Source organism: Gadus macrocephalus, chromosome 12, assembly GCF_031168955.1.
Source record: "Gadus macrocephalus chromosome 12, ASM3116895v1".
NCBI lineage: Eukaryota > Metazoa > Chordata > Actinopteri > Gadiformes > Gadidae > Gadus > Gadus macrocephalus.
Window position 1 is genome coordinate 19,718,588 of NC_082393.1, and position 22,977 is coordinate 19,741,564.

At 42.8% G+C, this 22,977-nt stretch overlaps 1 protein-coding gene and 1 long non-coding RNA gene across 2 annotated transcripts in view; both read right to left on the reverse strand.

Moving 5' to 3' along the window:
• Positions 1–229: 229 nt before the first annotated feature.
• Positions 230–3,842, reverse strand: LOC132469562 (regulator of G-protein signaling 8-like). Its single transcript, XM_060067555.1, has 3 exons — positions 2,882–3,842; positions 1,672–1,835; positions 230–1,400 (listed from the first exon to the last, which is right to left on the reverse strand). Exons 2-3 carry the CDS (start codon positions 1,729–1,731, stop codon positions 1,176–1,178), a joined length of 285 nt encoding a protein of 94 aa, XP_059923538.1. The 5' UTR covers positions 1,732–1,835; positions 2,882–3,842; the 3' UTR covers positions 230–1,175.
• The window catches only part of LOC132469563 (uncharacterized), a 241,675-nt gene continuing 218,927 nt past the window's right edge, over positions 230–22,977 (reverse strand). Inside the window, exon 2 of the long non-coding RNA XR_009528438.1 lies at positions 230–1,031. This is a non-coding gene — a long non-coding RNA (uncharacterized LOC132469563). The remainder of the gene's footprint in view (positions 1,032–22,977) is intronic.

Here is a 22,977-nt window from a genome sequence, read left to right on the forward strand (position 1 = left end):
GTGCATGTGTGTGCCTGTGTGTGTACATGTGCGAGTGTGTGGGGAAGTGTGCAGGAAACAACACATTATTATTTAGAAGACCACATATTGACATCTGTATTTCAATTGGATCCTGGGAGCCATACCCCCCTCTCCTCTCACCCAAATGAATGACCCACCACCAATATCCTTAACACAATACATGGATCCCATGATAAATATTGGGACCCACAATAGAGAATAAAAATAATTCAGGTGGCCCCAAAGTAAATCTTTATTCAATCTTGGTTACATTCACATTATTATGAACAGCAGATCGCTACACCTGTGAGATAATACACACAGGTTTGACAGTACACTGTTGAGACTACAGAAATTGCATTTCAGGTTCATAATAACATGTCTGACATGATTATGGCATGTTTTTCTTCACTTTGCTTTATCAACATATCTATGCTGTATTCAAATACACCATATAAAGTATTCAAAGTGATATTGTTGAAGTTTGTGCAAAAACCTTTGCTGAAAAATTTTCCTCGATTTTCTTCTCTGCGTGCACCTTTACGTGTGTGTTTATGTTCACGTGCACATGCATTATATTCCATCCATGTCATTTAGACAGAGGTAGACTTGGGTTGTTTCTGTTGTGCTGTTTGTTGTGTAATGTTTGTTGTTTTATCAATCAATACAACATGCTCAATCGTTTTTTGGGAACAGCTTGTATACTTGGCTGTGTTCAAACAAAGTTTTATAACAACACAAGTCAGCCTCATAGGGCACCATCCTTTTTTCTTCTTTTTTTTTACATATAACATATTGGCCACATATTTGGATGGATGTAGCCTGAATGTAACAAATGTTTTATCCCCTCATTGCATGAGGGAATAATTACTACTATAAATAAGGGTTAGGGTTGGGGACTCAAATTCTAATTAAACTAAAGTACTAAACTAAACTAAAGTAAAACACTTACACACATATTGTTTCCTTTGCTATTGGCTGAACTACAAACTTACATTTACCAAACACACTGGCTACACACACACACAACACTCATATAAACACTCACACTCGTGTTTCTATACTAGCTGCCAACCTGATCCCATCTAACTTACATATCATTCTATATTTTCTCCATTTAATTTAATTCAATATTTTCTTTAATTATTTCATTCTTTTAGTGTTTTTGGTCCTCTCTAGGCTCCAGCAGTCTTCTGCTGCCGCTGCTGGGTCCCTGTACTGCGGCTTTCAGAGCGGAGGCTCAGGTCCTGCATGGCTCTAGACTGGAGGAAGCGTCTGTAGGAGTCCTTCTCCAGCAGGATGTGGATCAGGCGCTGGGCCTCGTCGAAGCTGGAGGCCGACGGGCTCCCAGTCTCCAGGTTCTGCCGGGTCCCCTCACGTGTGGCTGCATCCAGGTTGACCTGTGGGGGGCGGGGTTGAGTGGTGGTGGTGGGCAGACACCCTGTTAGGAAACACTGGTATGTCGTGCTGTGCTTTGGTACAATATTGTAAGGATGATGATAATAAAGAAAGTCAAATCAAACCAGATGAGATTTATTTGCGTAATTATCCAAGTCTTATAAAATCTGAACACATCAAGCTGTTGCTCTAGTTGCCTTATTCTAGGGTCATGATCTTAAATGAGGACAAATTCAGACGCATGCATTCAGAGATATTACAACTTCCAGTGACCTGTTTGGGTGAGTCCGTCTCAACGTATTTGACAAAGATAAGCTTGGCCTTGGCAGCCATCTTTGCAGGGGACAACTGCTTGAACTCCTTGCAGGCGTTGAGGAACTCTATGTTCTCCTCGCTGAACTCTGACCTCAGGAAGTTCGTGAAGACCTGGCAACCATCTGACACAGAACAAAGTGAGAAGATGAGAGGGTTTATATGGTTGCCCTCAACCTCAGGATGCCAATTTCAAATTGAGAGGGTCTGTGTTGACACACCCGCTCAATGAAAAGGAAACCACAGTATTCTAAATCTATAATTCAAGTGATTAACCAATAGATTAACACTTCAACAAAACCTCACAGACTCAAGTCCTAATGCGTCCACTACAGGAAATGGCATCATTCATTTTATGCTAATGTAATCAAAGATGGGGGGCCGAGAGATCAGAAGAACTTGAGTGTGTGTTTGTGTGTGTGTGTGTGTGTGTGTGTGTGTGTGTGTGTGTGTGTGTGTGTGTGTGTGTGTGTGTGTGTGTGTGTGTGTGTGTGTGCGTATATGTGTCGGCCTGTGTGTGCGTGTGTATGTGTGTGTGTGTGTGTGTGTGTGTGCGTTCATGTGTGTGTGTGTGTGTGTGTGTGTGTGCGTGACTGAACTGACTTTGGTATGGAGCGGGTCAAGGCATGGCTAGTTTCCATGAGGCCGTTGATCTCTTTAAGCACCCACGAGGACAGCCTTAGACTATACACAAACACACACACACACACACATGCAGTGGCTTGACACTGTGCAAATTTCAGCCGTTCCCTAGGGACAACCCAGCAGTGCCTGGAGACACGTAGCTCTCTGCTGGAGCATGAGAATGCATCCTTATGTCCGGCGCCTGGCTTACTCCCTCTCAATGTAGACGCCATGATATAATCCCTAGTGCTGTGTGCCCATTAAGGGTCCTACTAGGACATAGGATGATAGCGTCTTATCATTAACAAGGTCAACCAACCCGCCTGCATAGTGGGACGCACACACACACTCCTACGGCATCCCATTGGGCTCAACAAAGCTCTGACCGTCAAATGAGGCTGGAGAAAACTGTACGGTGGCCTTGAAGTTGGACCATAGGGATCTACCTTTCCTTCCATTCATCCGTCCGTCATCCATCCATCCATCCATCAGTCTGTCCCTCCATCCATCTATCTGTCGCCATAAAAAAGCTGTGTGCAGCACTCACCCTCACTGTTTATGAGATCGGTAAAGGACTTCTTCCATTTCTCCAACTCCGCAGCTGAGACCTCTCTGAAACAAAAATCAGCGAGTGTATTTTATATCATCAAAAATATGCGCTATACATGAGCTCATATGGAGTCCCGCTTTTCAAGCAGATAAAATAGGTCGGAGTCTAACGGGAATCCAATTATCATGCACTCAAGTTGCCAAGACAGGCCACTCAAATCATGGCAAGTGTGCCTATTGATGGCATTTCTTCTGCGTGTCCAAGACTGAGTTTATTCGCTGACTTTGAGGTGCATATTAAACTATTTTCAGACATTTTCCTGACAAGTAATTTCGGTGTTTAGACATCGATATGTGATTTTCTCTTCTTAAAGTTTTAGATCCCGTGTTCCATCACTATAAAATAGATCACCAGATGACAGACTGGAATATATAATATTAGTAGTGAACCTGTGGATGTTACCTGTGACAGAAGTGAAAGAGCCTTTACGTAAGCATGTCTTCCAAGAGTAGGATGAGATGTAAAATAATGATTGGTTATTGTTTTAGTACAAACACTAAACATCCTGTACTGTTACCTTTCTCAATAAGTCTTTTTTTCTTTAGTGGCTAGACAACACACTGCAAAAAGTAAATCCTATAGCAGAGGTTAATACCCAGCAACCCAGAGGAGAGAGCATTGCAAACATTGGATTGTGCCAGTAGTAGTTGAAAGGCCAGCACAGAAATCACAGGTGTGGTAGCACTCCACCCTCATTAAAAGGCACTGCCACTCATCCTGGCAGGGCTGAATAGCTACATTCAGCGCCATGTTTTTGAGAGAGCCATTGAAAAGTAGATGATAGGGTTGATAGGCTTAGAAAGGCTGAAGTGCTCAATGTAGAATAATTAGAGCTCAAATTGAAAATGCCAGGGATCATTGGATATTGTTAAGGAGTAAATACATGGCTAATGTATTTACATTTACATTAGCCAAATGTAAATGTAAATGTAAGGAGTGAATTAATCATTTTATTGAAAATCAAATGTGAAAATAACTAATACGTAATCAGGAATGTAACAATGATTAATACTGACAGTAATAAAATAAAAATAATTGCAATAATTATAGTAATATTTATAATAATAATACAATTATTAATAATATGAATAATAATAATGATATTAATACTATTACTATTAATAATAATGATTTAAATGATTCATATTTATAATACGAATAACAGCCTTATTATTACAATTACCATGACTGATATCATTTATATATATACACCTTTAAATGTCGTTGAAAAAATGGATGACCACATAGCTTATGCCAACCTAGTCTCCTTGTTGGTCTGCTTCTGGCTGACTGTCTGGGGCTCGGGCTTCTGCAGTAAGAAGCCTATCTTGTGCTTGATGTCTTTGGCACTGTGGGTCACACAAACAGCGTGTTGTAGTTATCAATAAAGGTCAGAAGCTACACACTCAGGTTTAAGCTACAATCAGCCATTTTCCCTAGCCCCACTTGGTTTTGATTAGATTGTGTTTTGATTGAGTCTCATGGTTCTCATCTAGTTGTTTGACCATTGGCCTATTAATAGATCCGAGGACCAATATGACTCATTCATAGCACCATTCAATCAAAATAAAGCGGGGCAAGGAAACATTGCTGACAGCAGCTTTAAGTCAGTTATGTGTCTTGTATAACAACTTATGAGACAGACTATTGCCCTTACCTTTTCAGGCAGGTCGCAGGAAGCCTGGCTAATCCCTTGCACATAGTCAAATGAATGCTGCGGATCTAGTAAAGAGAAAGAGGACCTTTTATACCAACGAGAGCAGCAGTATAATGATGATAAGCAGCAGTGGGTTGACAGTGGCCTGAGCAGTAGCTGTATATGGCTTATCTGGAGATCTCCGCCCACAAAAAGATGTTTTTATACACAGGCGGTTAACACACACGCTGGCTGAGCCAAACTGACCAATCGCTCTAGGCTTACACACACAGACACTCCCCTGTGTGTCTGTGCGTGTGTCTGGATGTGTGTGAGGAAGAGAGCGAGACAGACAGAGATAGTGAGAGGGAATAGAGAATGTGACAGCAAGAGTCAGGAACACACAATGAGCAGATGGAAACGAAATGTACCTCAAAGAAATTCTTCATAACAATAAGGTGCAATTCTTCTCCGGGGAAAAAAGGTTTGTTGTTTGTTGAGTTTATGTTGTTGATCAACGGAAAGGCAAACACATTCTCAAACTATATTCCTCATTCAATATACATTGAATGAAAAATGCAGTTGCCTATTGATTCAAAACAGTTATCTCTACATGTCGTGTCAGAGTAAGAAGTCTATGGTACATTAAATTGCCTGACAACTTTTCTATAAGAATGGCCCCTTGGATGTGTCCCCCAAAAGGAGGAGTACAACTCAACAAAGCACAAAAGTTCCATCCTCCCTATGGAAAATAACAAGAAGTTGCTCTTGCAATGTGCTGGGGATGAAACAGGAACAGACAATACAATTAAATAAAATTACTCTTTTTTTTTTTTTCTCATCTGGAGCAAACATTTACAAAAGTTATTTAGGTAATTATCTAGTGTGTGAATTTATTAGTTTGTTTGTGCGGTCAATTGCTAGCCATCCATATTGGAATTTTCTTGTGTTAATCATGAAAACTGATTAAAAATAAAGAATTGTGACTAAATAAAACCAGCATACTCTGGCAATGCTTTAGGTAAAATAGTATTTATAACTTTAGCATTGGAAGTAAACTCCCATTAAGTGTACTCCCTTTCGCTGTGGCTATGCTCCAGTCTAATTTGGAATGATCTTAAAGCACAAAAGAAAATTGACAATGTGTTTAGTTTAGCACGTTCTGTAGCCATCACAGGCTGTTCCCAGGTAAAACATCACCCATCCTGTTGATTGTGGTTGCTGAATTTGCCTGACAACTACATCCAACAACCTTTTGAGTTACCAGCACAATCGTCTGCTTCGGCATGGTACGCCCAGACGCAAGCGCAGTTCGCGTTGCAGGAGATCACCGCGGATACAACTAATGTTGTAATCCATTTGTATGTTACACTAGTACGTACGACCTACGTACTGACGTAATTTCCTGTCTTGCAGCACTTATAGCGTTCCTGTTTCTCATTGGCTAGTCATTGTTATTGTTAGCTACATTAGCCTCTTTAGCAAACCAGCTCGAAAACAAACAACACAACTTTACATTGTATTGCACGCACAGCAAGGCCGTGCAAAGCATTAATTGGTGATCGGAATAAATTAGCAATGTAATCAAGTGTGTAAGAGCATTTAAAATCGATATTAAAATGACCAACATGGTACAAATACAAAGAAAATAAATCTCTTCACGGCTGCAGCCATTTTTGTTGTCGAGTCCTACAGTCAACACGCGAGTGGGACCGACCAGAAGGGGGCGTTCCTCCGTGAAATGCCGCAAGAAAGCTAGGAGATTTCACGACTAGCACGTACCGGCATACCATACATATGGATTACACAATATGTACTAATACCTGACCATGGGTGTCTTGAAAGGCGCCTCTAAATTAAATGTATTATTATTATTATTATTATTATTATTATTATTAATACGTTGTGTCGGCTCTCGGAAAATCACAAGCATCCAGATTGGTGAGCATCCTTAAAAATCCTACGGCAAGGGAGAAGGATACAGCACTCAAAGCCCACCTGTTGAACACGTTTGAACTGTCGTACGCTAGCAGTCTTTTCTCCCTTCAAGGACTTGGTGACGGCAAACCGTCTGTGCTCATGGACCGTATGCTTGATCTCCTGGGTGAGCACGGACCCGATTTTCTTTTCTTTCAGCTTTTCCTGCGTCAGCTGCCTTCCCAAGTGAGAGCTGCATTAGCCAACACCACAATCACTGACTGTCGGAGACTGGCTGAAGTGGCTAATATGTTTTTCCTGGCGAGTCAAGGGCACTGTGTGGCCGTGCTTTTTCCCGTTCACATTGCTCCTGTGACATTGGATGACTCCACACTTATTGCTGCAACCACTTCTTGTCGGCAACAGTCTTCTGACTCCGAGCAGTCTTCCGACCTGTGTTTTGACAATGAAAAGTTTGGACCGAAGGCTCTTAAATGTAGTTTGTCATGCATTTTCGGCGGGCAAGGAAGTGGCCATGAGCATCGGCCCCGTAGGCAGGCTGCTTTTCATCTTCATTAGCATCTCCAGATGACGATTCTGGTGCGACACAGAGGATTGTCCTGCCTGCATCACGTTTGGACATGGTGACCGACAGCCACGGCCCCCCTATGGAAGTTGCTAATGGTAGCCCCATCCACACATTTGGAACGAGGTACACTGAGTTGTGGTTCGGAGGGCATCGGTTTGGCTGGGACTTTGTTACAGCAAAGGTCTCCGTTCCCCTTTTTGGTGTGCATATGGATTGTTGGTGGATGTAAAGAACCGCCGTTTGATTGACGCCGTCATCAAACTGTTTGCCGTTGCAAAGGCTGAGTTTGCAAACATGGAACGCCTGGGTATAGTCCGCCGGTCTGACGGCCCTTGGGCATCCCCCCTCCCTTAAAAACGGGCTCAATATTTTCAAGGCCTCATGGACTCTGTTTTTGTGTACTTGGATGACATCCTAGTAGCTAGCACCTCCAAATCTCAGCACCTGGTGCATCTCCGGACACTTTTTCTCTCCATCATCGATTTCCTGGGAAATAGTCACTTAGGACTTCTGGTGCGACACAGAGGATTGTCCTGCCTGCATCACATTTGGACATGGTGACCGACAGCCACGGCCCCCCTATGGAAGTTACTAATGGTACCCTCTTCAGCCGTCAGTTGCGCCCCAGCGAGCGGAAGTACAGCACTTTCGACCGGGAGCTGCTTGGTCTCTACCTCGCCCTCAGAACTTCCCTGCTGGAAGGTCGACCCTTCACCGCTGTTGTCGAGCACATCAGCTGACTTTCACATGGCCAAGGTGGCTGAGCCGGGGTCTGCCCACCAGCAACGTCATCTGTCCTACATTCCAGAGTTCGCCACAGATTTACAGCACGTTCCCAGTACGGACAACCAGGCGGCGGACTGCCTTTCATGGGATGTGGTAGGAGCAGTTCATCTTGGCTTGGATTACAACCGCATGGCAGAGAACCAGACCACGGACCCAGACGTGCGACTCCTGAGGCCCTCGACTACAGGGCTGAAAATAGAGGATGTGGTTTTTGGTGATGCCGGCACCACGCTCCTGTGTGGCGTCTCCACAGGCAGTCCTTGTCCAATCATTCCCACGGGATGGAGACAACAAGTTTTTGATGCCATGGTCTCTCCCACCCAGATTTGAAAGCGTCTCAGAGACTGGTTGCAGCAAAGTTTGTTTGGCACGGCCTCAAGAAGGACGTTAGGGACTGGGCTAACACCTGTCTTGAGTGCCAGCGGGCCAAAGTACACCGCCACCCTAAACCCCGTTAGAGTTGTTCCTCGTGTCGGAGAGACGGTTTGACCATGTAAACGTGAATCTGGTCGGCCCTCTTTCCTCCTCTCACGGTTTCACCAACCTGTTGACCATGGTTGACAGGACCACCCGTTGGCCTGAGGCTGGACCACTGATGTCGCTGGCATCTGTCGAGATGACACGGGCATTTATCAGCACCTGGGTTGAACAAGGGTACATCAATAAACCAATAAGTAACAAAAGTTAATGCAGTAATAATCAGCCCTCACAATTCCATAGGAGTTAGGGTTGGGGATATGGTTAGTGGGTTATGGACAGGATTAGGGTTTGGGTTAACCCTAACCCTGTTAAATAATATATAAATGTACACCTTAGTCAACATGAACCTTACCTTAGTTATCATGAACACGATTAGCAAAAATGATCACCATTATTAAATGATTAAATCACCATTGGTTAACTGTCAATCAACTGTTAATTGTAAATTCATGGTGAAGTAGTAATTTACTAATGTTGTTTTATTTTTTTATTAATGCTGCCTTATTATAACATGTTACCAATGAGAAATAATGAAACCCTTTCATTTCAGGCACTCGTAAACTAATGCTTCATGTTCACGGTGAAGGGTGCGGGTGAAGTGCTGCCGGGGGCCCATCAAAGGCCCCTCCAGGCTCCTCCAGTATCACAAAATTAATAAAGCTGGTTATTCATGACAGACCTGAAAACACTAACCTAATTCCTCATCCTGAGCCGTGGTACTCCACTCTGGTTTATGAGATCGGGCCACAGAACAGGCCGGTCTGGTGCTGGCTGTCGGAGGTTCAACGTCCTTAGGAGGTGAAGTGTGTTGTGATGAACGTGTGAGGATGAGGAGATAGAGGAGGAAAAATAAGAAAATTCATTATCCACTACAGCTATAACCACGGACTCACTGACTATCATGTTAGCCTCACCTTTCTTTCTCACTTCAGCTGAGCCTTATTCTCCGGTTTCTTTTTTTTTCTGTGCCTATGTCTCCTTGTTATTTTTAAGAGTTCAACATTACCTCACATCTGAGTTCATGCGCCATTACATGGCCTCCGTCTGCTTTCATCTCTCGCCCGGAGCCTGGACTAGATCATATCTTCTGTCTGATAGACACACACACACGTACACACACACTGTATTTCTTTCAACACATGTGGTCCCGAATGGCCTGGAGGAGGCAGAGAAAAAACCTTTCAAATCATTAGCAGCTGAATAAGGTTTGTGTTTTCTGCCAATGCCAGGATCAAAGAAGGTCAAGTTTGTGTTTGCAAAAACAGATTTCATGCATACTTGAGTCTGTGATTTCCTGCATGCATGCGTGCGTGTGTGTGCATGTATTATGGGCGTCGGTGTGAGCATGCAAGGCTTTTGAAGTATGTATACATCTGTGTGTGATTTGTTGAAACAAGCCAACTCGGCAGGTAAGATGAGAACTCGCAGGTGTTGTAAGGCATTCCCAAAAGACCCAAATGATGTGCAAAATTGGATAGCAGCAGCTCACGTTTTAAATTACAAATAAAGGGTTTTGATCAACATGTTAACAGTCACAGGAAAAAAGGGAGTCGTGAAACTTTTGAAAGCAAAACGTGAGTAGGTGTATTCATTCACAGCTTTTTATTCAAAACCCCATTCATTTTTCCATAGCGGTAAGCCACTGAACACAGGCGTGTATGTGACGTACATCTCTTATGTGGTGAAGTGCCTTGAGGAAAAGAGACAGAGGGTGGAGCAATGCATGTAAAGCCACTAGGCTGAGGAGGAGACGTAAGAAAAGAAGGAAGGGGGAAGAAGAATATGGGAGGTTATAGACATGGCATCAATGCCTACCAAGTAGACTAGCTGAAAGAAATTCATAATTTACTTCTAATCATGTCATTAAGGGTTGTCAAGGTATCAGACACTTATGTTCCATGAAATCTATAGTGATCAAATGCAATTTCACTCCATCGATTTAGGTGATCAATTATTCAATCAATTAAACCGCATTCCAGACATTGAGGGGTGCAATCTGCAAAATCAATAAGACACACTCCTACTCTTTCAAGCTATCTTTGAGATGTATTTGAGGTTTTTAGTGTGTGTGTGTGTGTGTGTGTTTGTGTGACATTCACACAGACATTTTTTTTTTTTATTCCAATATAGACCTTTAGTAATCAAGAAATTGTGCCTCCGTGGGTAAAATCATTGCTGTGGCTTCATTAACTAGAACTATACTGCCCCCTAGTGACATGAAGAAGTAGGGACTAGGGGACGCCATACACATAAACAATGGTTTGCACCAGGAATCAACGCAAAAATGCTGAAGCAGATATTTGATTTGAGCTCAGCATACCACATTATCTATGGTTTAAAGTTACAATTCATGTGAAGTTTGACACAGGGCATCTATCTTTTCAATAATCAAGATTCAAAGGGCTCTTTTGGCATGGAAAATTTAGGCCTGTTGATATTTGAATAAATCTTTGCTGACTATCCTTAACTTTGTATTTGTACGATAATCTAGGTTACAATAAAAAATAATTGCAAAAAAAACGTCATCAATGAATTTAATGCGTAAGTCATAAGTGAATAAATCAGTGTGAATAAATAGATAATAGTGGGACACGTAAGCCCTTATCTGAGATCTTTGTGTGTCAATAATGAGCTGTGATGGGAAACAGGCTACGTGTGGAACGCCAGGTCCAGGTGTCCTTTCAGAGCAGATGCTGTTGAGTGGTTGCCTCCACAGCCTTCATCTGATACACATACAGGCCTGCAGAAGAACAGGGACATTGTGTTTATGTACTTGTGCACATGTGTGTGCGTGTGTGTGTGTGTGTATGTGTGTGTGTGTGTGTGTGTGTGTCCATGTCCATGTGTGTGTGTGTGTGTGTGTGTCTCAAATTACTCTTTGAGACACTCTTGTTTAACTCTTTAACTTTAAAGGATACTTGTAAAAGTCCAAGGGTATTAGAACTTAAATAGACATAACAGCAATGCGTCAAAACAGTAAAATTAAAGGAATACAAATCAACAACTCTCAACACAAAATTAGCCTATATGCAGATGATCTATTATTATACCTACAAACCCCATCCCTCTCACTCAATGAAACCTTCAACATCATTAACAATTTCTCAAAAGTCTCTCACTATACAATCAACTGGAACAAATCAACCATACTCCCGCTATCTGGAGACGGTGGGAACTCTGTAGCCCACGACCCTTCCCTCCCCCTCACCACAGGCAACATAAAATACCTAGGTATCACAATTTCCCCCAGGCTGTCAGAGCTATTCAACCTCAACTATGCCCCACTCATCAAGAAAATAGAAGATGATTATAAACGATGGAACAAGCTACCACTCACACTCATAGGCCGAATTGCTACAGTCAAAATGAAAACCCTCCCCCAGATTAATTACCTATTCTCAATGTTACCGACAACCCCAACAGACAATTGGTTAAAGAAATTAGACTCTCTCACCACCCACTTTTACTGGAAAGATAAAAAACCAAGGATAGCACTCTCAACACTCCAGAACTCAAAACACTTAGGCGGACTGGAAGCACCCAATTTCATGCACTATTTTCTGGCAAATCAATTACAATACCTATATAAATGGACTCAACAACAGACACATTCCAACCCATGGCTCGATCTTGAACAAAAATTATGTTCCCCCAACTCAATCACAGACCTCCCCTTTCTACCACAGTCAATCAAAAAAATGGACTTCTACCATAACATCACAATATCCACAACTCTGACAGCCTGGTGGAAAGCCCACAAAATCACCAAATCATCACTAGCCCCGTGCAGGCATACACCCATCTGGCACAACCCGGACTTCCGTCTGCACAATACACCGATCTATCTCCCCAAATGGCAGCAAAAGGGCATTACCCACCTCCATCACGTTTTTGAAAATCACGAATTTATGTCATTCAAAGCAATAATTCAAAAATGTGGGATTGGGACAGACCAATTTCTCCACTACCAACAGCTTAAAGCCCTAATCAAATGCAAATTAAAATTAACCAACACCCTACAACCTTCCAAAACCAGCAAACAGTTACTGGACATACCCAACAACTCCAAAAAACTTATATCAAAACTCTACAGAATCATCGCCTCATCTAACCCCACAATAACGCTTCCGAAAAACCAATGGGAGGGCGACTTAACTCTGTCTCCCGACCCCGATTTCTGGACCCAAATCTGCAGAAACGTCTTCACTATGACCACCAATACTAACTTACAACTCATACAATATAAAACTATCCACAGAACACACATCACTCAGAGTAAAATGTTTAAAATGGGATTATCTGACACAGACACTTGCTCACAGTGCACTTCGGGGAGCATTGACACCTACTTCCATGCAACTTGGCTCTGTCAACCTGTTCACTCTCTCTGGACCACAGTAACTAACACACTATCTTCGGTCCTGGACTGCAGAGTCCCACTGTCTCCAGCACGCTGTCTTCTAGGAGACACCTCAGATTCCCCCTTCCCCTCAAAATACAAAACCCCAGTCCTTGTCTCTCTAGCTATCACCAAGAAAATAGTCTTTCAAAACTGGAAATCTAAATCATCTTGCCACTTCAACCATTGGACCAACTTAATCACAGAATTCATCCTGACAGAAGAAACTGCTGCATATAAAAAGAACAATATCTCCGCCTTTAAAGAAATCTGGAATCCCCTCATAACATTTCTACAAATTCAATAGTTAAGGTAAGCCATGTACATTCGAAGCCCCCCCCCCCTCACCCCCCCTCTTCCCCTCCTAACTCTCTCCAGTTCCCCCCCCACACACACACGTTCCCTTTCCCCAAACAACACCTTATAGCTACACATTTGCATATACCTACCCTACACACATAGCACCATACTCCTCCTTTTAGACCACATCTACCACTCCACATTTCTCCACCATTTGTCTCTGTCTGCCTGTCTGACTGTGCGTCCCTGTGTCTGTCTGTCAGTATGTATGTTAAAGCTTGTTTCTGTGTTTTTCTTTCTTTGTGTCTGTTATTTTACTTTTTTTTTTTGTGTGTCTTGCGCACTTGGGTATATGGGTTCGGAGCCACTTCAATCTCATTTTTATTTTATTTTTCATTATTATCATTATTATTATTCTCTACTATTTCTTACTTTTGTAAATCAAATTTTGTTGAATAAAAATAAAGTTGTCCTCCGAAGAGGGGGGGTGGTGGTGGGATATAAAAAAAAAAAAAAAAAAAAAAAGAATAGGCATATTTTGAATCAAAAACAATTCTGTAATATATGAAATACTATAAAGTAAGAATAAGTCAACATTTTCATTTTAATTTAACATAAGTCTGAATTTTTTATATTATAAAGTAAGTATTTGGGTCAAATCAAAATGAACGTTGTTAATACAATTATTTTTCATATAAGCAAAAGTGGCCAAGGGCCAATCTGGTAGAAGAAGGCAAAGTTTTTCATGGTTTTGTTCTTCAAGAAACTATGTGGGAATCCTTCAGAGTAACGTGGCAACCTCAAAGATCTACTTTTCGTGCTTTCGACACCTTTGGCAGTAAGCAGGATTTTTTTCTCAGAGGTTGCTACCTACACTAATCATATGCCGCTTTTCCACTGCATGGTACCAGCTCGACACGACTCGACACGACTCGACTCAGCTCGCATTTTTTGCGTTTCCACCGCGGTACCATGGTATCTGGTACCTGAAGTGGCTGCTTTTTCTAGTACCTACTCGCTCTAGGTTCCAAGCGAGCTGAGCCGATGCTAAAAGGTGACGTCTGCAGACGGCCGGCGACTGATTGGCCAGAGAGTGTGACGAAGTCACGAGAGCGACATGGCAACCATGCTGGTAACATCCATAGCAGCGCCGCAGCCAACATGTTCCACTTCTCCAACTTCTTCAACATGCCAGCTAATAATAGTAATGTGATCGATGTCCTCCATTGTTGTTATGTGGGTTCTGTCCATGTGTGGGTTGCGTATGTGTTGTTTGCGTCGCGTACACAAATACGTCACGGCCCTTTCGCGCAGCCGACCCCGCCCACGTCCAGGCGGTACTATTTGCGGTGGAAAAGCACCCGTGCTGCTACCGTGTCGAGTCGTGTCGTGTCGAGTCGTGTCGAGTCGAGCTACATGTGCGGTGGAAAAGCGGCAATACTGCAAATGCAAGGAATTTCAGCAGTCATCATGATTTATCCCCATTGTGTTACCTAATTCGCCTATAGATGGAGACATTTATTTGAATGAAAATCTCAGACAAAACCAACTGCAGCAAATATTCATTTGCTGTTGAGGGCTCAACAAAACATGCAAGTATAGCTAATACGATGAATTGAAAACGAACATCTAACTAAATCCTTGATGAGGCTTAATCGCTAAATAAATGTTCACCTTTCATCAAAACTATACTCATCCTCCTTTTCAGAAATAGACACCCACTCTTCGAAAGTTTAGGATTGTAGCATTTTAGGAAGATTGTGAAGCTGATTTTTCTTTTGATGAACTCAACCTCCTAAGATTTGTCTATAAAGAAAGACACATAAACTGCTATAAAAGTAGACCATGCAGGCGGTTCTAGGATTATTTATGATATTTGCGGTTTGATACTTTGCAATACATAGATAACTCCAACTGTCCTCAAGTAAGGCATTGAAGTCTATTACACCCAATTAGACTTCTTAAAAGTCCAAACACGAAAGCGTAAAGCGAAATGGTTATGCTTTGGGGTCGTCAGAAGTTGTAGCCAGCGTCACATTTGAGTATTTCGACGTAATTGACCAAAGTTTAGAATACGACCTCTAGGAAGAACCACATGTTCATTCTCTCGTATTGGCCTGCGAGGCCGGTGTTACACCGAAACCCCAGGGGGCGCACTGCACATTTTCTGCAACATGCACGCAGCACGAGCTTGAAGTAGAGACAGGTATGAAGTCAACAAAAAGGTGTGCATTATAACAAAAACATAAATAAAACAGATCTCCCCCCACCTCCTCACCTTGTTATAAAATGTGCTTAATAAATAGATTTGATTTGATTAGCATTTAACAGACCCAAACAATGGATAGGGCGTTCCTACGGTCCATCACCGTTGCTTCTTTCCCCATAAAAAGCTATAGTCAGTGTTTCATTTGTTGATTTACCTTTCATCATTTCTTATTATAGGTTACTGTGTAAAATGCTGTTTAGAATTAACGTTTGGATCAAGAAAGGAAAGACCCGCCCCCTGGGGTCACACTTTTCGGAGGGTCGCAGAATTCGGGTGTAACACCGGCCGGACGTTGCAGAGACGGCGATGATCCTTGAGGTACAAAATGTTGTCACAAGAACATTGTATTGGTCAGCGCTAGCTAGGCTAGCTGCTAAAGAAATCAAAGAATTTCTGCAGCACAGATGCAGAGATGTCTTTGACATCAAACTAGTATTTCTACACATTGTATTTTAGTCTTCACAATTGTAGTTGTATTTCTTACCTGTTACACCTTTGATAGGCTATATACAGATGACCAAGTAGGCCTACTTGATACCACTTAAGTCATGGAGCTTAAGGCTTAAACAAGTAACTCAAACTCAAACTACCAATACTTTACCTGCAAAAGGTAAAGTATTTAGGTTAGTTACATCACGGTAACCATGCGACTTTTGAACAATGGGTTTAACCAGAGTGATAGATATAACAGAGTGGCGACACTTCCATTGAACTCCGTTGGAGCGTTTTTTGCCACCTACTTCCGGGGTATGGAGCCTCGCATAGTTCCAAAACATCCATTTACGGCGTAGGAGATCATTCTTTTCCATTGCTGGCCGTCGAGTAACTTCTGAGGTGCATTAAATAGCAACCTCTTTTGAATTCTCAACCGTCTATATGTATCAGCAACCCGGTATCACGCGATTTCGTGCTCATGCGCACGAACGTTAATCTATTGAATCGTGTCCCAGAGCACGATAGTGCGACTTTTTTCGTGCTACACAGAACGAAATGTAAACCAATGCATTCTGAATGGGAGTGTTCTCAGACAATTAACGTGCTCCACAAAACGAAACGAGAGAGAAAGAGAGAGAGAGAGAGAGGGACAGGGAGAGAGAGAGAGCGAGAGAGAGAGGCTTCAGAAAGGGTGTGTGCAGATAGTACAGTGCACCCTAGTTATGTTTATGCCAAAACCACAAATGCTATATATATATATATATTGCCTAATTATATATATTGCCTATATATATAGGCCTATATATATATATATATATATATATAGGCTATATATATGATTAGGCTATAATTATATTATTTAGCGTGTAATGAGACAATCTATAGCCAAATTGTCGAAGATGCCCGAGAATCTCCGGAAATATCAGCATGGGAAATCGGCGCATCAGACCCATGAACCTATAAAGAAAGACGTCATCTCAAGCGGGAGAGAACGTTTTCGGTGCTGGTTTGTGTCACGTAAGTACAGGGCTCTCAAGTCTCACGCATTCGGCGTGAGACACACGCAATTCATCCCATGCACACGCTCGAACCCGGTCTCACGAAAATACGTGACACTGTCACGTTAATTAATCTATTGAAACGTGATCAGGGACACGTATTTTCTACATTTTGTATTTCAATTGGAAGTATTTGTCGTGTCACTAAGCACGACTTCCAAACTAAGGTTCTATCCGGGAGCGTTCTCCCTAATGTCCCTTAAGGAGCTCCGTACAGATCATTCATTGTTGAAAATTGTCTGTGATAACTAACAAATGACAGCTTTTGGCCACCCGTTTCTATTTTCACCTTTGATTCTGAGAAATTGTGACAATTCCCGGATATATTAAATGCAGGTGCGCTGCTCTGTAGGCAAACCGCGAAGGAAAAAAGGGTAGCTGCTTAATCTGTTCTTTTTAGAATTGTATGTCTTGATGTTTATTTTATCAAGCCATCTATTGTCTTGTTTTTGGCTATGCGAATGAAAGTCCACGTCGATGCCTCGCAAGTCCAGTGTCGCGAGCGGACGTTGCCATGACATCTAGAAATCATACCGTATTTAATGGGTTATCATTAATATTGATGTGTAGGGGTTGATTATAACTTGTGAATTATATTGTTTATACCACGGTCTGGGGGAATACTCGTATTCTGATTGGCTGCAGGGTGTGCATTAAAGTAGTTCCAGTCAGTGTTTAGATTCTCTGCCCGAGCCCGAGCCCAACCCGACCCAACCCGCGGGCCAGGTCAGGCCGATATTTCCCACCACTATCCTCGGGCCGGGCCTTTGATCGAGCGTTTTTATTTTTATTTTATCATTGGTTTATTGGCCTAATCTGAGGAGAAATCTATGCCATAAACAGAAATATTATAGGCCTTTATTACACGGGTCTTCTCAATGCCATGGAACGCTCCGTTCACTTGCATGGGTAGTGACTTGGTGACTTGTCAACCCCAGCGTCTTCCGTTGCTAAGCGACGTCACCGTCTTTGCGGACAAATTATTTCTCTGCTGATCAACACTATGAATGGCCAAAAGACTTGTATGCCCCCCCCCCCCCTTAAATAAATACTATGGCAGAATTATTATTATTATTATTATTATTATTATTCTCATTCAACTTGAACATGTGTTTTTACAGTAGAGTGGTGGAGGGATGACATGTGTTGGCCAACCCAGAAGTGAGCGTCGCCCTGGGTTCCCTTGACAAAAAAGCCAACGGGTTTTTCCATTGGATTTTGGATTATTGCAGAAACATTTGCATCTTTGAAGCACCTCCTCAAATACTGAAAATAAATAAATGAATAAAAATAACTGTGCTCCAAAGAACGAAATGTAAACCAATGCATTCTGAATGGGAGTGTTTCTCAGATTTTTCCATGCTACACAGAACGAAATGTAAACCCATGCAAATAAAGACTTCATGGTGATAATAATTGATCTATCATTAATCTCCTGAGCGTGTAGGGTGGTATTCTATTTTTTTCAACGGGGCTGCATCCAGTCACTTGACCGTCATGGTTGCTATGGTGGTTGCTATCGACCGCCCCCCTCTAATCCTTACATGGCTCTAAAAACCACGCGGCAAAGGAGCTGCAGTCAATTGTCTTGTTTTTGTCGTAAACTAGGGTCCGATGGTTAAAAAATAGGCAGATATTCCAAGGTATCCTTAAAAGGCAGCTTGGATGTTTTTATTTTCTGCAGTTTAGACTTCTTCTATAACCTATTTTTGAAAGCAAAACACCACACAGGGTTATTTGAAACAATTTATTAAATAAATATTTGTGAGAGATCATTCCTTCTCCTGAGTTTGCTTCCTATTTATGTCTAGTGTACACCCCTACTGTCCACAAGCATCCCCCCCCCCCCTCCCCATATGGATTTGGAGAATTGTTGCCACGGCCCAGTGGTGGAGGTATCATATATATGAAAGAGGGCATTCAATTATACTACAATGATCAATTAGGAGGCCGAAGCCCTAAAGGAAGTGATGCAATAGGTGACTGAGTCGAGAACCTTTAAGTAAGCTGCACCTTGGGGTCTCTTATATATCAAAGGGGGTCTCAAAGGATGCATACTCTTCAACCTGTGGCTCCAGCCCTACAGGAAATGACTCAGCAAGTGCTCCATCTCGTTGCACCTCACCCAGCGGCTCGCTTGGAAGATTTTGGCCTGAAGTTCTTCCCAGACCTACACCCTAGCCATCCAACATGCATATCTGAGAATTAGGCCTCTCTTTAATAATGACAAAAAGTTATGAGAGAAATACACATGAACTTTTTGTCATCTCATAAGCGGCGTGGTGCCGGCTCCTTTTGACCTTTTGACCCCAGACTTCAAAAACGTGGCCACAGGCCAGCTGTGTCTACACACCTTAAGCCACAAATGTACACCTCCATCCCACAAAAAATGGGGACTAGAAGCTAACCTCTGTCTTCTGTACATTTACTGTACTGTTGGAGGTCACGCCCATTTTCCGGCCTTTTCGAGATAGCTAGGGATGGTAAAATGTTTACGCACATTTCCCGGGGCCCCGAGAATGACATATCCAAGATTTGGAGTTCTAGAAAAAAGTTTTCCCAAATGGACTGTCATTTGGACAAAGCCCCTCAGAAGTGTTGCCTGCAAGACCTAATGGTTCAGAATGTGGTGGAAAAACTGTTTTTGAGATAGGAAGGTCCTACCGCCCTGGATACCTTATTCTAGGGCCTAACTGGGACCCCTGCACCGAAACTTGGCCCGGTCGGACCCCGAGGGCCGGAAGGGGGGGCCTGCCCTGGGGGTCTGACCGGGCCAAGTTTATATCGGAAATATCGGCCCGACCCGGCCCACAGGTCGGATCGGTGTCGGGCTCGGGCAGAGAATCTAAACACTGACTGGAACTACTTAGCAGGTGTTTGTAGGCCTATATCAGGAGTTAATGCACGCCCTGTAGCAAATCAGGATACAAGTATTCCCCCAGACCGTGGTCTAAACAATATTATTCACGAGTTATAATCAACCCCTACACATCAATATTAATGATAACCCATTAAATACGGTATAATTTCTAGATGTCATGGCAACGTCCGCTCGCGACACTGGACTTGCGGGGCATCGACGCAGACTTTCATTCACATAGCCAAAGACAAGACAATAGATGGCTAGATAAAATAAACATCAAGACATACAATTCTAAAAAGAACAGATGAAGCAGCTACCCTTTTTTCCTTTGCGGTTTGCCTACAGAGCAGCGCACCTGCATTTAATATATCCGTGAATTGTCACAATTTCTCAGAATCAAAGGTGAAAGTAGAAACGGGTGGCCAAAAGCTGTCATATTGTAAGTTATCACAGACAATTTTAAGTAGAAACGGGTGGCCAAAAGCTGTCATTTGTTAGTTATCACAGACAATTATCAACAATGAATGATCTGTACGGAGCTCCTTAAGGGACATTAGGGATAACGCTCCCGGACAGAACCTTAGTTTGGAAGTCGTGCTTAGTGACACGACAAATACTTTAAATTGAAATACAAAATGTAGAAAATACGTGTCCCTGATCACGTTTCAATAGATTAATTAACGTGACAGTGTCACGTATTTTCGTGAGACCGGGTTCGAGCGTGTGCATGGGTTGAATTGCGTGTGTCTCACGCCGAATGCGTGAGACTTGAGAGCCCTGTACTTACGTGACACAAACCAGCACCGAAAACGTTCTCTCCCGCTTGAGATGACGTCTTTCTTTATAGGTTCATGGGTCTGATGCGCCGATTTCCCATGCTGATATTTCCGGAGATTCTCGGGCATCTTCGACAATTTGGCTATAGATTGTCTCATTACACGCTAAATAATATAATTATAGCCTAATCATATATATAGCCTATATATATATATGTAGGCCTATATATATAGGCAATATATATAATTAGGCAATATATATATATATATATATAGCATTTGTGGTTTTGGCATAAACATAACTAGGGTGCACTGTACTATCTGCACACACCCTTTCTGAAGCCTCTCTCTCTCGCTCTCTCTCTCTGTCCCTCCCTCTCTCTCTTCTCTCTCTCTCGTATCATTTTGTGGAGCACGTTCATTGTCTGAGAAATGCATGTTCTGTTGAGCACGTTCGTTTCAGTTTTTGAGGAGGTCTGCTTAAAAAATCGGCAAACCATTCTGAAGCCTCTCTCTCTCGCTCTCTCTCCCTGTCCCTCTCTCTCTCTCTCTCTCTCTCTCTCTCTCTCTCTCTCTCTCTCTCTCTCTCTCTTTCTCTCTCATTTTGTTTTGTGGAGCACGTTAATTGTCGCACTATCGTGCTCTGGGACACGATTCAATCGATTAACGTTCGTGCGCATGAGCACAAAATCGCGTGATACTGGGTTGGTCAGTCCCATAGAAGAACATGGCAGCGCGGCGTGTTCTGGAACTATACAGGCTTACATGAACCACGTGACCACCCTGCCGGCGAGATCAGAGAGTGTCGCAACTCTTCTCTCTCTATGGCCCTGGGTTTAACCAGATGCTGTAAATATTAGGCAACAGTGTCCTCTAGTGACATTTAGGTGTAATTGCGTAAACTAATTTGGGTCGGATTTGTAGAAATGAAGGGAAGAGTTGTATTGTATCCACTCTACTCTCTTAAAAATGTATGAAAATAAAATTAATTATTCTATTGTGATATTCTATCTTGTTTCATCCACTCATTTTAACTTCATCAGTTCTGGCGATAACCCTTCCTCCTTACCTGTCTAATGTTGCAGCCAATGTGATTGCTCATCTCACCCTGTTTCTCCACAGAACACATTGATCAGAGAGGCTGGGTTGAGCTCTACATTCTTTTTTTTCTATTTTATTTATATATATAATATATAATATATATATATATATATATATTGAATGAAATATATAATATTTCATAAATATATAAAATATATAATGTATATCTACAATATTGAATGAAATTCAAGGCATTGAAAAACGTAGGCCTTTATAGTGTAGAGGGGAAAACACATTGAAACAACCATTACTAACTTAACCTCCATGTTAATCACACCTGTTAATTCAATGCGGCAGTTTTAACATAGTATAGCAGCCATGAGTGAATTAGTAAGAGACCAAATTATTATGACCTTTGACCTATGACCACTGATAGGGCTCAGCTTTTGTCAACAATTAGCCTGTATGGGGATTACAATTCATCATGAAGATTTACACACTTCTCTGCATGGAGTGATATGTTGCAAGGTTTGTTTTCCATGCGTGTGTGTGTGTGTGTGTGTGTGTGTGTGTGTGTGTGTGTGTGTGTGTGTGTGTGTGTGTGTGTGTGTGTGTGTGTGTGTGTGTGTGTGTGTGTCGGTGTGTGTGTGTGTGTGTGTGTGTGTGTGTGTGTGTGTGTGTGTGTGTGTGTGTGTGTGTGTGTGTGTGTGTGTGTGTGTGTGTGTGTGACGATCAGGCAGTCAGAGAGATCGCCAGAGCCTCGCTCATTCTCGACCTGGAGCGGCGCAAGGTCCCGAAAACGAGCAACCTCCCCAGCTTCCTTGGGTTTAAAAAGAAGCCCAGTGGTAAACTGGACACCAATGCACCAGGGTTTGGCGTAAACTCTGACTGGCCCGATCTGAACGACCTGTGTGACTGGACTGGTGTTTCCCTGGAGTGGAAAAGAGCGGACAACGAGATGGTGAGCGTCTCCAAGTCTGTGATCACGGACCTGTCAATAAATGTGCGCGCAACAGTGAGCCGCGACGGAACATCCAGCGTGCTCCCCACCATCGGCGCGCGCGCGCACCTTCTAACGCTCAGAGAGCAAGAGAGAAAGGCGCGCTGGACAGGACTGTGAGGCTGCAAGGGAAGCTTGCCTGCCTCCAGTCAGCTGATCACTCTGTGTCCCACTCAATTCTAAAAAATGCAGCTATCGATGAGGAAATCCTAATCTTTACGATAAAGGCTCGCCTCCAGGCAGGGCCGTTGCACCAAATCCTGGGCCCCTATACAATAGGTACTGATGGACCCCCCTGCACTGAATTGTTGACAGGGGGGGGGGGGTGGGGGGGGGGGTGGGAGGGAGCAATTGTTGACGGGGGCGGGGGGGGGAGACGTAACCGTGTGCGACTCCTGACACTATGGACTGGTAGAATTTTTATTTTTATTTTTTACCATGGGTCCCCCCTCTGCCTTGGGCCCCCCCACAACTGTCTCCCTTG

Excerpts from the sequence above, each read along its gene's own strand:
- LOC132469562 (XM_060067555.1), bottom strand. The coding sequence starts at position 1,731 with ATGGCTGCCAAGGCCAAGCTTATCTTTGTCAAATACGTTGAGACGGAC. Across the intron at positions 1,401-1,671 it reads AGACGGACTCACCCAAACAG|GTCAACCTGGATGCAGCCAC; the intron begins GTCACTGGAAGT and ends CGCCCCCCACAG.